This window comes from Gopherus flavomarginatus, chromosome 12 (genome assembly GCF_025201925.1).
Source record: "Gopherus flavomarginatus isolate rGopFla2 chromosome 12, rGopFla2.mat.asm, whole genome shotgun sequence".
NCBI lineage: Eukaryota > Metazoa > Chordata > Testudines > Testudinidae > Gopherus > Gopherus flavomarginatus.
The window spans coordinates 13296356-13309518 of NC_066628.1; the positions used below are offsets into that span (position 1 = coordinate 13296356).

The window sequence follows — 13163 nt, forward strand, 5'->3', positions numbered from 1 at the left end:
AGTAGCAGTAGGGCTGTCACCTGGTGGGCAGTGCTCACTGACGGGGGACTGCCCTGCTGAGCTGGCAGCAATGTGCAGGGCGTGCAGTGCTGAGGGGCTGGGGAACTTGCGGGACACTGGCCTCCTGGCATGGAGCTCAATGCCCACAGGGCCAGGCTAAGCCCTGGGCCTAAAGGCAGGGGGAGGGGGCTAGGGGGCGCTAAAGAGAGTGCAGGAGTTAGGGATGGGAGTTAGGGGTTCAGGGAGTGGGGTTAGAGTTATGGGTGCAGGGAGCAGCATTAAGGTTGGAGGCACAGGGTCAGGGTTAGGGGGCGCAGAGTGTGAATTAGGGAGCACAAGGGTCACTATCCAACCCCCTCTCGAAGGCGGAGGAGTTGAGGGCACGGTAGATCTTGTCGGTGACAGGGCGGGCACTAGGGTTAGGGGATGCAAGGTCAGGGACGCAGAGAGTGCAGAGTCCGGGCCAGAGTTAGAGTTAGAGTCAGGGGGCACAGGGTCAGAGGGTGCGGGGTCACTTGCCGATACCCCCTCGAAGGTGGAACAGTTGAAGGCATGGTAGATTTTGTCGGTGATGGGGTGGGCAATAGGGGGCACAGGGTCAGGGTCAGGGAGCGTGGGATGTGAATTATGGGGCACATGGTTCACTCACCTACACCCCCTCGAAGGCGGAGTTGAGGTTGCAGTAGATGTCAGTGATTAAGTGGGCGTTAAGGGTGCGGAGTTGGGGGGGGCATAGGGTCATGGTAGGGGGGCATGGGATTGGCAGTGCGGGGTTGTCATAGAGTGTGAGGGAGTCAGGGCCCTGGACCCCTCACGTCCTGAAATTCACTATGACTCTCAGCCAGCCAGTAAATCAGAAGGTTTATTGGATGACAGGAACACAGTCTAAAACAGAGCTTGTAGGTACAGAAAACAGGACCCCTCAGTCAGGTTCCTCTTGGGGGGTGGGGAGCCCACACTCAGGTTCTGGGCCTCTCCCAATCTCCCCAGCCAGCTCCAAACTGAAACCCCTTCCCACTGCCTCCTCTAGCCACATCCCCAGCTCCTCCTACAGCCTTTGTCCAATTTCCTGGGCAGAAGGTATCACCTGGCCTCAACCCCCTCCTGGGCTCAGATTACGAAGGGCAGCCACCATCCTTTAAGTGCTGGCCATCAAGTATCATCCCTCAGTGAAGTCACATCCTTATTTCCCATCACCATCTAGTATTGGTGCAGTACCCCAGTGAAACGGAGGTCACTCACTGACACCCCCTCAAAGGTGGAGGAGTTGAGGGCATGGTAGATCTCGTTGGTGATGTGGTGGACGTTAGGGGGTGCAGGGTCAGGGGGTGGGGGGCCAGGTCAGGATTGGGGGGTACAGGGGTCACTCACCAACATCCCCTCAAAGGCAGAGGAGTTGAGGGTGCGGTAGATCTCGCCGGTGATGTGGTGGGCGTTAGGGGGTGTGGAGTTGGGGTCAGGGGGCACAGGGGTCACTCACCGACACGCCCTCAAAGGCAGAGGAGTTGAGGGCGCGGTAGATCTCGTCTGTGATATTCTTGTTGTTGTAGTTAAAGTCCTCCAGTCGCAGCCCCTTCTTCACCAGCTCGGCCGAGGTCTTGTTGAGTGCCAGGGCCAGGGCCCAGATGGCGTCGTAGGCCAGCGGTGCCTCCTGGAAACCTCCCGTCTCCTCTGGATTCTTGCCCAGCCGCTTCTGCAGCTTCTCAATGAACTCCTGGGAGGTCTGCAGGGCCGGGGGGTGGGGACAGTGAACCGGAGGAGGGGAAGTGATATGGAGGCCCACTGCCCCCTCCCTGCCTCTTTTCATCAGTCACCCCAGGGCTTCCTGTCCTACACTGCCCCCCCCCCGTCCCATTGCCCTCCTCGAAGGTCTTCTCTGATCCCCCTCTTCTTCCTGGTCTCTGCTGCCCACCCAGCCCAGCTCCCATGCCCTCAAGTCCCCTCTGGTCCCCCCCACCCCTCTAGTCCCTCATGCCCCCCAACTGCCCCCTCCCAGGCTTTGTTCCCCCTGATGTCCCCGCCTCAGGGCCTCCCAGGCACTTGGCTCTCTCTGCCCTCACCATGTTGGAGATGCTGCGGGTGTTCTCGGGGTTCAGCATGACGATCTCAGTAGTGACATGCCCCTCCACTGCCTCCGCCATCTCTGCCTCCGTGCAGTTGATGGCAGGGTCCTTGATGCGAAACCAGTTGTCGGCGTACCAGCCGATCAAGAACCAGACGTACCGCTTCCCATATAGCTTCTCCTTGTACACCTGCACAGAGGCACGTCCGAGAGACAGGCACCTGGCTCAGACAAGCATGCAGCTCCATCCAGCCACCCAACCAGCCCTCCATCCCCTCCCTCCCTCCATCCACCCAGCCCTACATCCCCTACTTCCCCTCCCTCCATTCATCCACCCAGCACTCCATCCCCTACTTCCCCTCCCTCCATCCATCAACCCAGCCCTCCATCCAGCCACCCATCCAGCCCTCCATCCATCCATCCACCCAGCCCTCCATCCCCTACTCCCCCTCCATCCATCCATCCCTATACGCCCCCTCTCCATCCAGCCATCCGTCCGTCCCCATATGCCCCCCTCCATCCAGCCATCCTCATATGCCCCCTCTCCATCCATCCATCCATCCCCATATGCCCCCTCTCCATCCAGCCATCCGTCCCCATGTGCCCTCTCTCCATTCAGCCATATGTTCCCATGTCCCTCCTCTCCATCCATCCATCCCCCTATGTCTCCTCTCCATCCATCCGTCCATCCCCATGCACCCTCTCTCCATCCATCCGTCCATCCCCATGCACCCCCCTCCATCCATCCGTCCATCCCCATGCACCCTCTCTCCATCCATCCGTCCATCCCCATGCACCCCCTCTACATCCATCCATCCATCCCCATGCACCCTCTCTCCATCCATCCGTCCATCCCCATGCACCCCCTCTCCATCCATCCGTCCATCCCATATGCCCCCCTCCATCCATCCATCCCCACGCCCTTCCAATCTAGCTAAGCTCTGTACCTTGATTTTTGGATCCACCTGTCACTTTCCACACAGCCCCTCCCGACACCCCCAGGCCTTATTCACACAGACACACGTGCTGTCCAGCTGTCTCTCTACGGTGGTAAATTTTTGTATAGCCCACTAGGTGGACACAGTTACTCCATGATCAAGGGTCTGAAGCCTTGGCTACACTGGCGCTTTACAGAGCTGTAACTTTCTCGCTCAGGGATATGAAAAAACACATCCCTGAGTGCAGCAAGTTATAGCGCTGCAAAGCACCAGTGTAAACAGTGCCCCAGCGCTGGGAGCGCGGCTCCCAGTGCTATAAGCTAATCCCCACGGGGAAGTGGAGTACCTGCAGCGCTGGGAGAGCTCTCTCCTAGCACTGCCGCTGCGACCACACTCGCACTTCAAAGCGCTGCCGCGGGAGCTCTCCCACGGCGGCGCTGTACGGCTGTAAGTGTAGCCACACCCTGAGGTTACTCTGGCTATTCCCAGACTCCCAGATGGGAAAGGGAATCACCTCCACTGGGACAGGGCACTTGGAGACCAGTACAACTGGGCCGGGGAGGGGCTGCGCGGCTGTGATTGACCTAGTATCAAACTACCCGCAAAGGACACCATTACACATGGGCACCGACACTCGGCACAGCAGGCCTGGGTCCCTACAGCAGAGACGTGCAGGGCACAGGCTACAACAGCAGAAGTGGCACAGACAAAATCTTGGGCTGGGGGGTAGCACTGGGGGTGTCATGAGGAGGCCATGGGGCTCAGCCTCACATCACTGGAGAGCCATGGGGACACTAGGGGGAGCCCCAGAAATGTTTGGGAGGCTGGGCTGGGAGCAAGAGAGAGAGCAGAGACAGATCTGGCTGGCTCAGCTCAGCAATCTCCTGTCTGTGTGTGTTGTGCGTTGTGTGTGCACTGTGCGGTGTGTGCGTTGCGGGGGACAGGGCGTCGGCAGGGCGTGGGATGTCTGCACATTGCAGGGCATGCTCACGTTGCGGGACGTGCCCGTGCTGTGGATGTGTGCAGGGATGGAGAGTGTCTCCCTGCAGTTCTCTGGCACACAATGGAGCAGGAGAGGCGAGGCTGAGTCAGGCGCCCATCCTAGCAGGGCTCTGTGTGGGCGGCTGCAATGTCTCCCCAGGGAAGGGGGACCCCCAGCTTGGACCACACACAGCCCAGCCATTCTGGCACTGGCCCCCGGGGGACTGGAGGGGACAGGGCCTTGGTGTCTGGGACTATGACAGGTAGCCATCCTTGCTTCTCTGCCCCTCAGCTCCTCCCTAGATCTGGAGGCATCCCCCCAGCACTGAGCCTGACTCCCCCACACCAGGTGCCCCCCTAGCGCTGAGCCTAGCCCCTCCACCCTGGCTGCCCCCCAGTACTGAGTCCAGCCCCCCCAGCTCGGCAGCCCCCCCCCCCCACCTGGCTGCCCCCCAGTACTGAGCCCTTCCAGGCCTCACCTCACAGAAGACCTTGCGCGCTTCGGTCTCGTAGAAGAGCCCCACGATGATGCGGGCATCCTGGCGCTGTGGGGACATGGCCACCGAGGGGGCGGGGTGGGGGGGAACTGTCACGACCCACGTGAATCGTGGGAGACAAGGTTATCCCCCTGCTCTACCTCCAGACACCCGAGCACAGCCCCCAACACCATGTACCCCCACAACAACCCACTGCTGCTCACTCCAGTCCCCAGCCTCTCACTCACCACCTCACAGGCGGCTGCCAATTTGCATGTGTTTTTGTATCTTTGCATGACTCCAAGCATTCCCAACCACCGTGTGAGGTTGTGACACCCGCCTCCATGGGAGGAGGTTGTGGGAAGATGGAGGGGTCCCATGGGTCCTGCCAAACCTGGGGGCACCCTGGGTCCCTGACCACCTTCCCCCGTCCCTGATCCCAGGGGAGCCCCATTGTGTGTCTAGGGGGCGGTGCTGTCCCAAGGCAATCCAGCAGCAGATGGACAGATCGCCTGGCTGGGAGGGGACATGGGGGCACAGCGGGGATGGGGAGCATATGCGGTGGGGCAGAGTTTCCCACCACGGGAGACAGGGAGTGCCCCCCATGTGCCCGGCCCAGCCCCGGGCACTCGCCAGCCATCGGCTCATCCTCCCCGTGCCCTGAGCTCCCCCCACCCAGCTCCAGGCGCCCATGCCCCTGCATCTTAGCCTTGGGTATCCCCTCCAACCCTAGGCCCCTCCTCCAGCAGATCCCCCCAAGCCCCAGCTTGGCGGTCTCTCACCTTGAGGCTGCGGACAGGCGCAGCGGGGTCAGAGAAGAAGCTCTGGCGGAAGGTGATCTCGATGCCAGCCTCCTTCACCCGCTGGTCCAGGTCATCCAGGGTCTGGGGGTGGGGGTTGGGGTGGAGAAAGAGCAGATGGGGTCAGGGAGAGCTGAGGAGCTAGCAGGGGGCCATATGAGGGAAAGCAGCAAGCTCTGGGGCATGGTGTGGACAGGGAGTGGGGGTCGGAAGGTAGTCAGGGCACCAGGAGGCAACTGGGGAGGATGAGGGGCACTGGGCAGGGGGCACTGTGGGATCCAGGGCGGCTGTAGGAGTCAGAAGCACAGGGCAGGGAAGTCTGGGGTGCTTGCAAGGTCGGGGTGCTGTGTGGGTCACAGTGTTGTGGGGGTCTGGGTCGCTTTGGGAGTTGGGAGGTGCTGGACTGGAGGCCAGGGTGGCTACAGGGGTCAGGGGTCCTGGGCCCCGCAGGGGTCAGAGAGGATGTGGGGAGTGAGGGCCAGGATTCCTGGGGGGGGGGCAACGTGGGGATAAGGGTCCCGGGGTTCCATGGGGGTCAGGGAGGATGTTGAGGGCAGATTCCTGCAGTGGTCAAGAGTCCAGGGCGCCATCGGGGTCAGGGAGGATGTGGGGGGCAGATCCCTGTGGGGGTCAGGGGCCCAGGGCTCTGTGGGGGTCAGGGAGGATGTAGGGGGCAGATTCCTGCAGTGGTCAGGAGTCTAGGGCACCATGGAGGTCAGGGAGGATGTGGGGGCAGATTCCTGCAGTGGTCAGGAGTCCAGGGCGCCATGGGGGTCAGAGAGGATGTGGGGCGCAGATCCCTGTGGGGGTCAGGGGCCCGGGGCTCTGTGGGGGTCAGGGGCCCAGGACACCGCAGCCATACCGAGGTGAAGACCTCCGTGGTCTGCTGGATGGTGGCGATCTTGGTCCAGCCCCACTTCTTGAAGAGCTGGACGCGTGTGGGGTTGTGCAGAGTGGCTGAGGGGTGGGTGCGGAAGAAGGTGGGGAATCGCTGGCGATTGGAGAGTGCTGGGGAGCTGGAGCCGTATGATAGCTGGGGGAGGAGAGCTGGCTCAGTGTGGGCACCCCAGCACATGCCCCCACAACACCCCAATGCCCAACACCCCCAACAATACCCTGACACCTAGCCTCCTACCCCAACACACACACAATACCCCGACACCCAGTCCCTCACTCCAACAGCCCCCCAGCACGCCACTCTGACACCCAGTCCCCCACACTAATACACTCACCCCAACACAAACACACAATACCCCAACACCCAGCCCCCCACACAAACACACACTATACCCTGACACCGAGCCCCACACCCCCACACCATACCCCGACACCTATCCCCCACAAAATACAATACATGCAACACCTCCCACCCCAACACACACAACATCCCAAGACATGACTTCCTCTGACAAAGTGGGAATATTTCATAATGTTTTGCATGAATAGCAGGTGCCTCAGTTTCCCCCATATGCTGCACACTTGACTAGGCGGGCGGGGGGAAATTGTTTACTCTTTGCAGAGATCCAGGGATGACTGACACCTGGCTGCCCCATGCAATGAAGAGTCCCAGAAGACAACTGCCCGGACATTCGGTACCTAGCGACTGACCATGGATGACCCTCACAGGAAGCCAGCCAGGTGTGACCAGCTGGAGAACAAAGGGCCCAGAGACAACATTTGCCCAGGAACAAGGACGAAGGATGGAGGACAGGGCCGGTGGGTTGTGGGAAGCAGGAGAAGTTTCTGGACAGGACCGAAGAAGGGGTCGGTGGAGAGCTCTAGGCTTTGAACTGACCCAGATGGACGGTGCTCTCTGTGCTACCCAAGGACTTGGCAGGCTGTGTTCCAGACGTCTAGCAAACCCTCCTGCATTCACAACGCCAGCGGGGAGGCACTGCAGCTTAAGAACACAGGAGGGTGCACGGCTCCCTTTGAGGGGAACAAGTCTCCCTCTGTTGGGGAGCCAATCCAGGTGGACTCGCTGCAGGGAACTCATGGTGGGCGTGCTCCAGGATCCGAGGTTCAGTCCCAGGAAGTACTGAAGCCAAGGGGCTCACCTCGGGGAGGGAGCATGACCCTAAGGGGACTGCCGCACTGAAAGGGTCCTCCCAAGGGCTGTTCTGGAGCTACGTGAGATCCATGACACTTTCCCACACATGCACCAACCCTCACACTCAGACATACGAATCCTTACAACCCTGCCCCACCACATAACCTTCCCTCCCCCCTCCAACCCTCTGGACCCTCTCACCACAATGAGGTTCCACATGCGGGCGGCCTCGGCCACCAAGGTGGAGACGCTGCTGCAGCCGGGCATAAGGATGATCTTGATGGGGTCATTGTAGAGCAGTTCATACAGGTATTTGGTGGCTTGGCCTGGGTCGCACTGCAAGGCACAGACCCATCATCACACCCACGGTATGCTCTAACACCACGCCCCACCACGCCGCTCCCACAGCCAGGTGTCCTGATTCCCAACCCACCCAGCTGTATACCAAGAGTCCTGACTCCCAGACTCCCCGCCAGACCTCATTTCCTTCCCACAGCCAGAGATACAATCCAGGAATCCTGGCTCCCAGTCCCCCTGCTCTAATCCACTAGAGCCCACTCCCTACCCCCCCCCCGCCAGGGATAGAATCCCAGAGTCCTGGCTCCAAGCCTCCCTGCTCTAACCACTAGACACCATGGCCCTCCCACAGGCTGGGACTGATCCCAAGAGTCCTGGCTCTCTGCTCCCCCCTCCCCTAACTCCTCTCTGGAAGGTCACAGCCCATCCTCCCTATCCTGGCTGGACACCAGGAGGGGCCCATGAATTATTCAGGGCATGGCAGCTGGGGGAGAGAAGATCAGTTTCCATGACAACCCCATCAGCAGGAGAAGCAGCTTGTGCTGCCATGGCAACCTGTCAGCCACAGGGAGCAGGGGAGATGGGGGGGGACAGTTGGGGAGCTAAGAGGGGGGGAGACACAGAGAGGTGGGGACATGAAGGCAAGGGAGATCCAGAGACATGGGGACAGGCAGAGAGATCAGAGAGAGGAGGAGGTCGGGGTAGGTAGGTAGGTAGAATAAAGCTGTTGGAGGAAGTCCGGTCTCACTCTCAATACTGTGCATTTCGAGAAGGGAAGTTTTAGTTTCTTGGGAATTTTTTCCCCAAATTTCATTGAAAAATTTGCCCTCCAGGGAGCAAAAAGGGGGGAGAGGAAAGTGGCTCACCCACACCCTACCAAGATCCCACCTTTCCAAGCAGCAACAACCATCCCCCTCCCACAGGAATATTCTGCAGACTTTCCCACTCCAGCCAATTCCTTAGGTACATTTTAGACAGCTCTTGTGGTGACAGACACACAGAGAGAGCATGGCGGGGGCGGGGGCTCCCATCCTCAACCACCAGGCCCCACTGTCCTCCCAGAGTCAAGCATAGAACCCAGGAATCCTGGCTCCCAGCCCCTCTCCCCCATTCTAACCCACCATACCCCACTCCCCTCCCCTCCCCTCCCGTCACAGAACCAGAGACAGAACCCAGGTATCCTGACTCCCAACCCCCATTGCTCTAACCCACCAGACCCCACTCCTCTCCTAAAGGCAGTGAGGGCTCCGTGAAGAAGGCACTGAAAGAGAGGAGGCAGGTATGAGGGATGGAGTGAGCAGGGATGAGTGTGCCAGAGGCAAAGTAACTCTGAGTGCCCCAGGAAATCAGGGAGTGGGCGTGCAAGAGACGGGCTGAGCACTGGGTGCACAAAACGCCAGTGTGTGTGCAACAAGTCAGGTGTACATGGAATGGAGTGAGTGTCAACACACAAGGAAGAGCCAGCAAAGGCAGATCTGAGTGTGTGAAACACACAGCACAGGGGAGTGTGAGGGGCAGGGGGAGTGTGCTAGAAGCAGCACAGGCGAGTGTGAGAGGAGGAGGAGGATGTGCAAGGGGCAGAATAGGGAGTATGGGAGAAGCAGGGTGAACGTGCCAGGGGCAGCACCGAGCAGTGTGTGAGGGGCAGGATGAGCATGTGAGAGACACAGCAAAGGGAAGCATGAGGGGGTAAGGCGAGTGTGTGAGATGCAGGATGAGCGTGCGAGAGACACAGCACACGGGAGCATGAGGGGGGTAAGGTGAGTGTGTGAGATGCAGGATGAGTGTGCGAGAGACACAGCACACGGGAGCATGAGGGGGTAAGGTGAGTGTGTGAGATGCAGGATGAGTGTGCGAGAGACACAGCACACGGGAGCATGCATCTTTCAGTGTCTCCCCTCCGGCCATTTGCCTCCTCAGTTCAGCCCCCCCACCCCAGCCCAGTGCCCCTCAGCTCACCTTGATGTTGGTGCCCCCTGTGCCCAGCTCTGTTGGTGTCCCCCTTGGATCCCAGTCCCCCATGCTGGTGGTGCTCCCCATGCTCAGCCCTGGGCCCCCTACTGGTGCCCCCAGTGCCCAGCCCCACGCCCAACCCCACTGGTGTCCCCCTTACCCCCAGGTCCCTGTGCTGTCACTACCCCCCATGACTAGCTCTGCACTCCCTGTTGGTGCCCCCCATTTGGTGCTCTGAGCCCAGCCCTGTTGGTGCCCCTTATGCCCAGCCCCCCTTGTCATCTGTGCCCCCCAACTCCATGGCCCCTATACTCAGGCCTGCACCTCCTGTGCCAAGTCCTGCAGCCCCCATACCCAGCCCTGTGCCCCTGTCATTGGCCCAGCCCCGAACCCCACATATCCAGCCCTGTGCGCCTCCATCGGTCCCCCCATGCCCAACCCCGTGCCTCCCGCGGGTGCGCTGTGTGCCCAGCCCCGCAGCCCTGCCAGTGCCCCGCGCCCCCAGCCGGTGCCCCCGCACTGGTGCCGAGCCTCGCCCCCCCCAGAGCCCCCCGTGCCCAGCCCGCCGGCGGCCCCCGCACCTTGCTGTCGTGGTGGATGAGGCGCAACTCGTGGTCCGGCAGGATGTCCCGGCGTCGGTTCACGTCCTCCAGCGCCATGCGCACGGCGGGCAGACAGGCCTGGCCCCCCGGCCAGCCGCCGCTCATGGGGAAGAGCGCCCCGATGTGCACCGCCCGCCTGCCTGCGGCCAGCGGCCAGCTCGTCAGCAGCAGCAGCGGCAGCAGCGCGGCGGGGCGCATGGCCGGGCCGGGCCGGGCCGCTAGGGCTGGGGCGCGCGGGGGGGGGCGGCGGCGGCCCGGGGCCGGGCCATGGCGCGCGGCTCTGCGGCGGCGGGGGGACCGGGCGGGGGGATGCGGTGATGCAGGGAGGGGGAGGAGCGAGGGGGAAGGATACGGGGAGGGGAGTGGGAGGAGCGAGGGAGGGGGGGAGAGACGGAGGGGAAGGGGAAGGATGCTGGGAGGGGAGGGGAAGGATGGAGAGAAAGGGAGGGGAAGGGGGGATGCTGGGAGGGGAGGGGAAGGGGAGAGATGGAGGGGAAGAGGGGATGCTGGGAGTGGAGGGGGAAGGATGGAGGGGAAGGGGAGGGAAAGGGAGGGGAGAGGGAAGGATGGAGGGAAAGGGAGGGGAAGGAGGAAGCTGGGAGGGGAAGGGGAGAGATGGAGGGGAAGAGGGGATGCTGGGAGTGGAGGGGGAAGGATGGAGGGGAAGGGGAGGGAAAGGGAGGGGAGAGGGAAGGATGGAGGGAAAGGGAGGGGAAGGGGATGCTGGGAGGGGAGGGGAGGGGGAAGGGAGTGGAGGGGGCGTAGCGATGGAAGGGGAGGGGGAAGGATGGAAGTATGGAGGGGAAGGGGGGATGTGGGGAGTGGAGGGGGAAGGATGAAGGGGAGGGAAAGGGAGTGGAGGGGGAAGGATGGAGGAGAAGGGGAGGGGAAGGGGATGCTGGGAGGGGGAAGGGAGTGGAGGGGGCGTAGCGATGGAAGGGGAGGGGGAAGGATGGAAGTATGGAGGGGAAGGGGGGATGCGGGGAGTGGAGGGGGAAGGATGAAGGGGAGGGAAAGGGAGGGGAGGGGGAAGGATGGAGGGAAAGGGAGGGGAAGGAGGAAGCTGGGAGGGGAGGGGGAGAGATGGAGGGGAAGGGAGGATGCTGGGAGTGGAGGGGGAAGGATGGAGGGGAAGGGGACGGATGCTGGGAGTGGAGGGGAAGGATGAAGGGAAAGGGGAGGGGAAGGGGGGATGCTGGAAGTGGAGGGGGAAGGGAGTGGAGGGGGAGTAGTGATGGAAGGGGAGGGAGAAGGATGGAAGTATGGAGGGGAGGAGGGAGAGAATTCAGGCATGCAGGTATGGGAGGGGGAAGGATGGAGGGGTGGGGGAGGAGCAAAGGGCCGGAAGAATGGAGGGATGCAGGGATGGGAGGGGAAGAGGAGGGAAGGGAGAAGATTGAGGGAGGGAAGGGGAAGGATGGAGGGGGAAAGATGAGAGTGAGAAGGGGAGGAGCAAGGGGAGGAAAGGATGGAGGGGAAGACGGATGGAGGGGAGGAGGGATGGAGAGAGGAGAGGGGAGGGAGGGGGAAGGATGAGAGTGGGCAAGGAGGGATGGGGGGGAGTGGGGGGAAGGATGGAGGGATGCAGGGATGGGAGGGGAGGGGAGGAGGAAGGATGAGAGTGGGGAGGAGAGGGATGGAGAGGGGAGGCGCTGGGAGGGGGAAAGATGCCGGGGTGGGAAGGGAGGGAGGAGGAGAAAGATGGAGGAGAGTAAGGGAGGGGAAAGAGTGGAGGATGGTAGGATGGGGGTGTGGTGAAAAGCAACGGGGGTAGGAGTGGGGCAGAGGGGTTGGTGCTGGAGGCGGTGTTGTGGGGGGAGGAGTGGAGGAAGCAGTTGGGGGAGTTGTGGGGGAGAGGCAGGGAGGAGGTTAGTGGGGGAGGAGTGAGGAAGGGGGCTGTGTGGAGGGGCAAGGCAGAGGTTCCCTCCCACCATGCGCTGGCATTTGGCTGCATTCACACCCAGTGGGGCCACAGACCCTGTGGGATCCCCGCATGGGAGGCGGGAAGGGAAAGTGAGGGGACACCCCCCCCAGATCAACATGCTCTAAGAGCAGCACCCTTCCCCTTCCCACTCTTAGCCCAAGTAACAACCCACAGCTGTGCTCAGATGGACACCAGCTGCGAGATGCTTGGCGGGAGGCAGAACTTGGGGTGTGGTGTCCCCTGAAGACACATGGCAGGAGCTCCCCGGGTATGGGTGAGGGAAGCTCCCCTGGGAAGCAGGTGAGAGGCAGGGGGCATGCACATGGCAGAGTGCTGGGCTCTACCCGTCTCCCAGGGGCATAGGGGCCACGGCCTCTTGGAGCAGCAGGAGGCGCTCTCCACCCAGGCTTCACCTACTCCCCTTCCTGCAGCCTCAGCTGGACCCGAGGACAGGTGGGTGGCTAGACAGAGGGAGGAATAGCTAGCTAGAGAAATAGATGGGGGGAAAGAGCGAGATGGATGGGAGGGTGGATGGATGGATGCTAGAAAAATGGATGGAGAGAGACAACTAGATGGATGCAGGGAATGGATAAAGAAATATGGATGGATGGAGACAGGAGAACGAATGGGTGAACAGGTAGAGAGATGGACAGCTAGGGAAATGGATGGGTCAAGAGATGACTGGAAGGCTGGATGGATGCAGGGATGAGCAGGTGGCTAGAGATACGGGGATGGACCAACCGGTGGACAGATAAATTGACAGATGGATAGACAGCAAGAAACAGAGGGATGGGTGGATGGATAGATGAAAGGATAACGGGATGGGATGGAGGGATGTAGGTGGGTGCCTGGATGCAGATAACAGGGATACATGGATAGCTGGGAAAATGACTAAGGAAATAGAGCGAGAGAGAGAGATGGGGTATATGGGAATAGATAGATAGGAATTCAGCCTTTGCCCAGCTCCACCTGCCCTCACCCAGGCAGCAATGTGGGGGGGGGGGTAGGTGCCAGGCCCCACGGCAGCCTCGCCATATGTGGACATCTGCCATACACAGATGGGGCTGAAGCTAGCCGTAG

At 61.3% G+C, this 13163-nt stretch overlaps 1 protein-coding gene across 3 annotated transcripts in view; it reads right to left on the reverse strand.

The window, feature by feature from the left end:
- The window catches only part of GABBR1 (gamma-aminobutyric acid type B receptor subunit 1), a 49180-nt gene that overhangs the window by 16869 nt on the left and 19148 nt on the right, over positions 1 to 13163 (reverse strand). For all 3 annotated transcript variants that reach the window (XM_050920357.1, XM_050920356.1, XM_050920358.1), the window contains exons 7-13: positions 10139 to 10299; positions 7509 to 7643; positions 6120 to 6290; positions 5240 to 5341; positions 4461 to 4526; positions 2061 to 2252; positions 1481 to 1723 (exon numbers count right to left, since the gene is read on the reverse strand). In XM_050920357.1, coding sequence (XP_050776314.1) covers positions 1481 to 1723; positions 2061 to 2252; positions 4461 to 4526; positions 5240 to 5341; positions 6120 to 6290; positions 7509 to 7643; positions 10139 to 10299 — 1070 coding nt within the window. The remainder of the gene's footprint in view (positions 1 to 1480; positions 1724 to 2060; positions 2253 to 4460; positions 4527 to 5239; positions 5342 to 6119; positions 6291 to 7508; positions 7644 to 10138; positions 10300 to 13163) is intronic.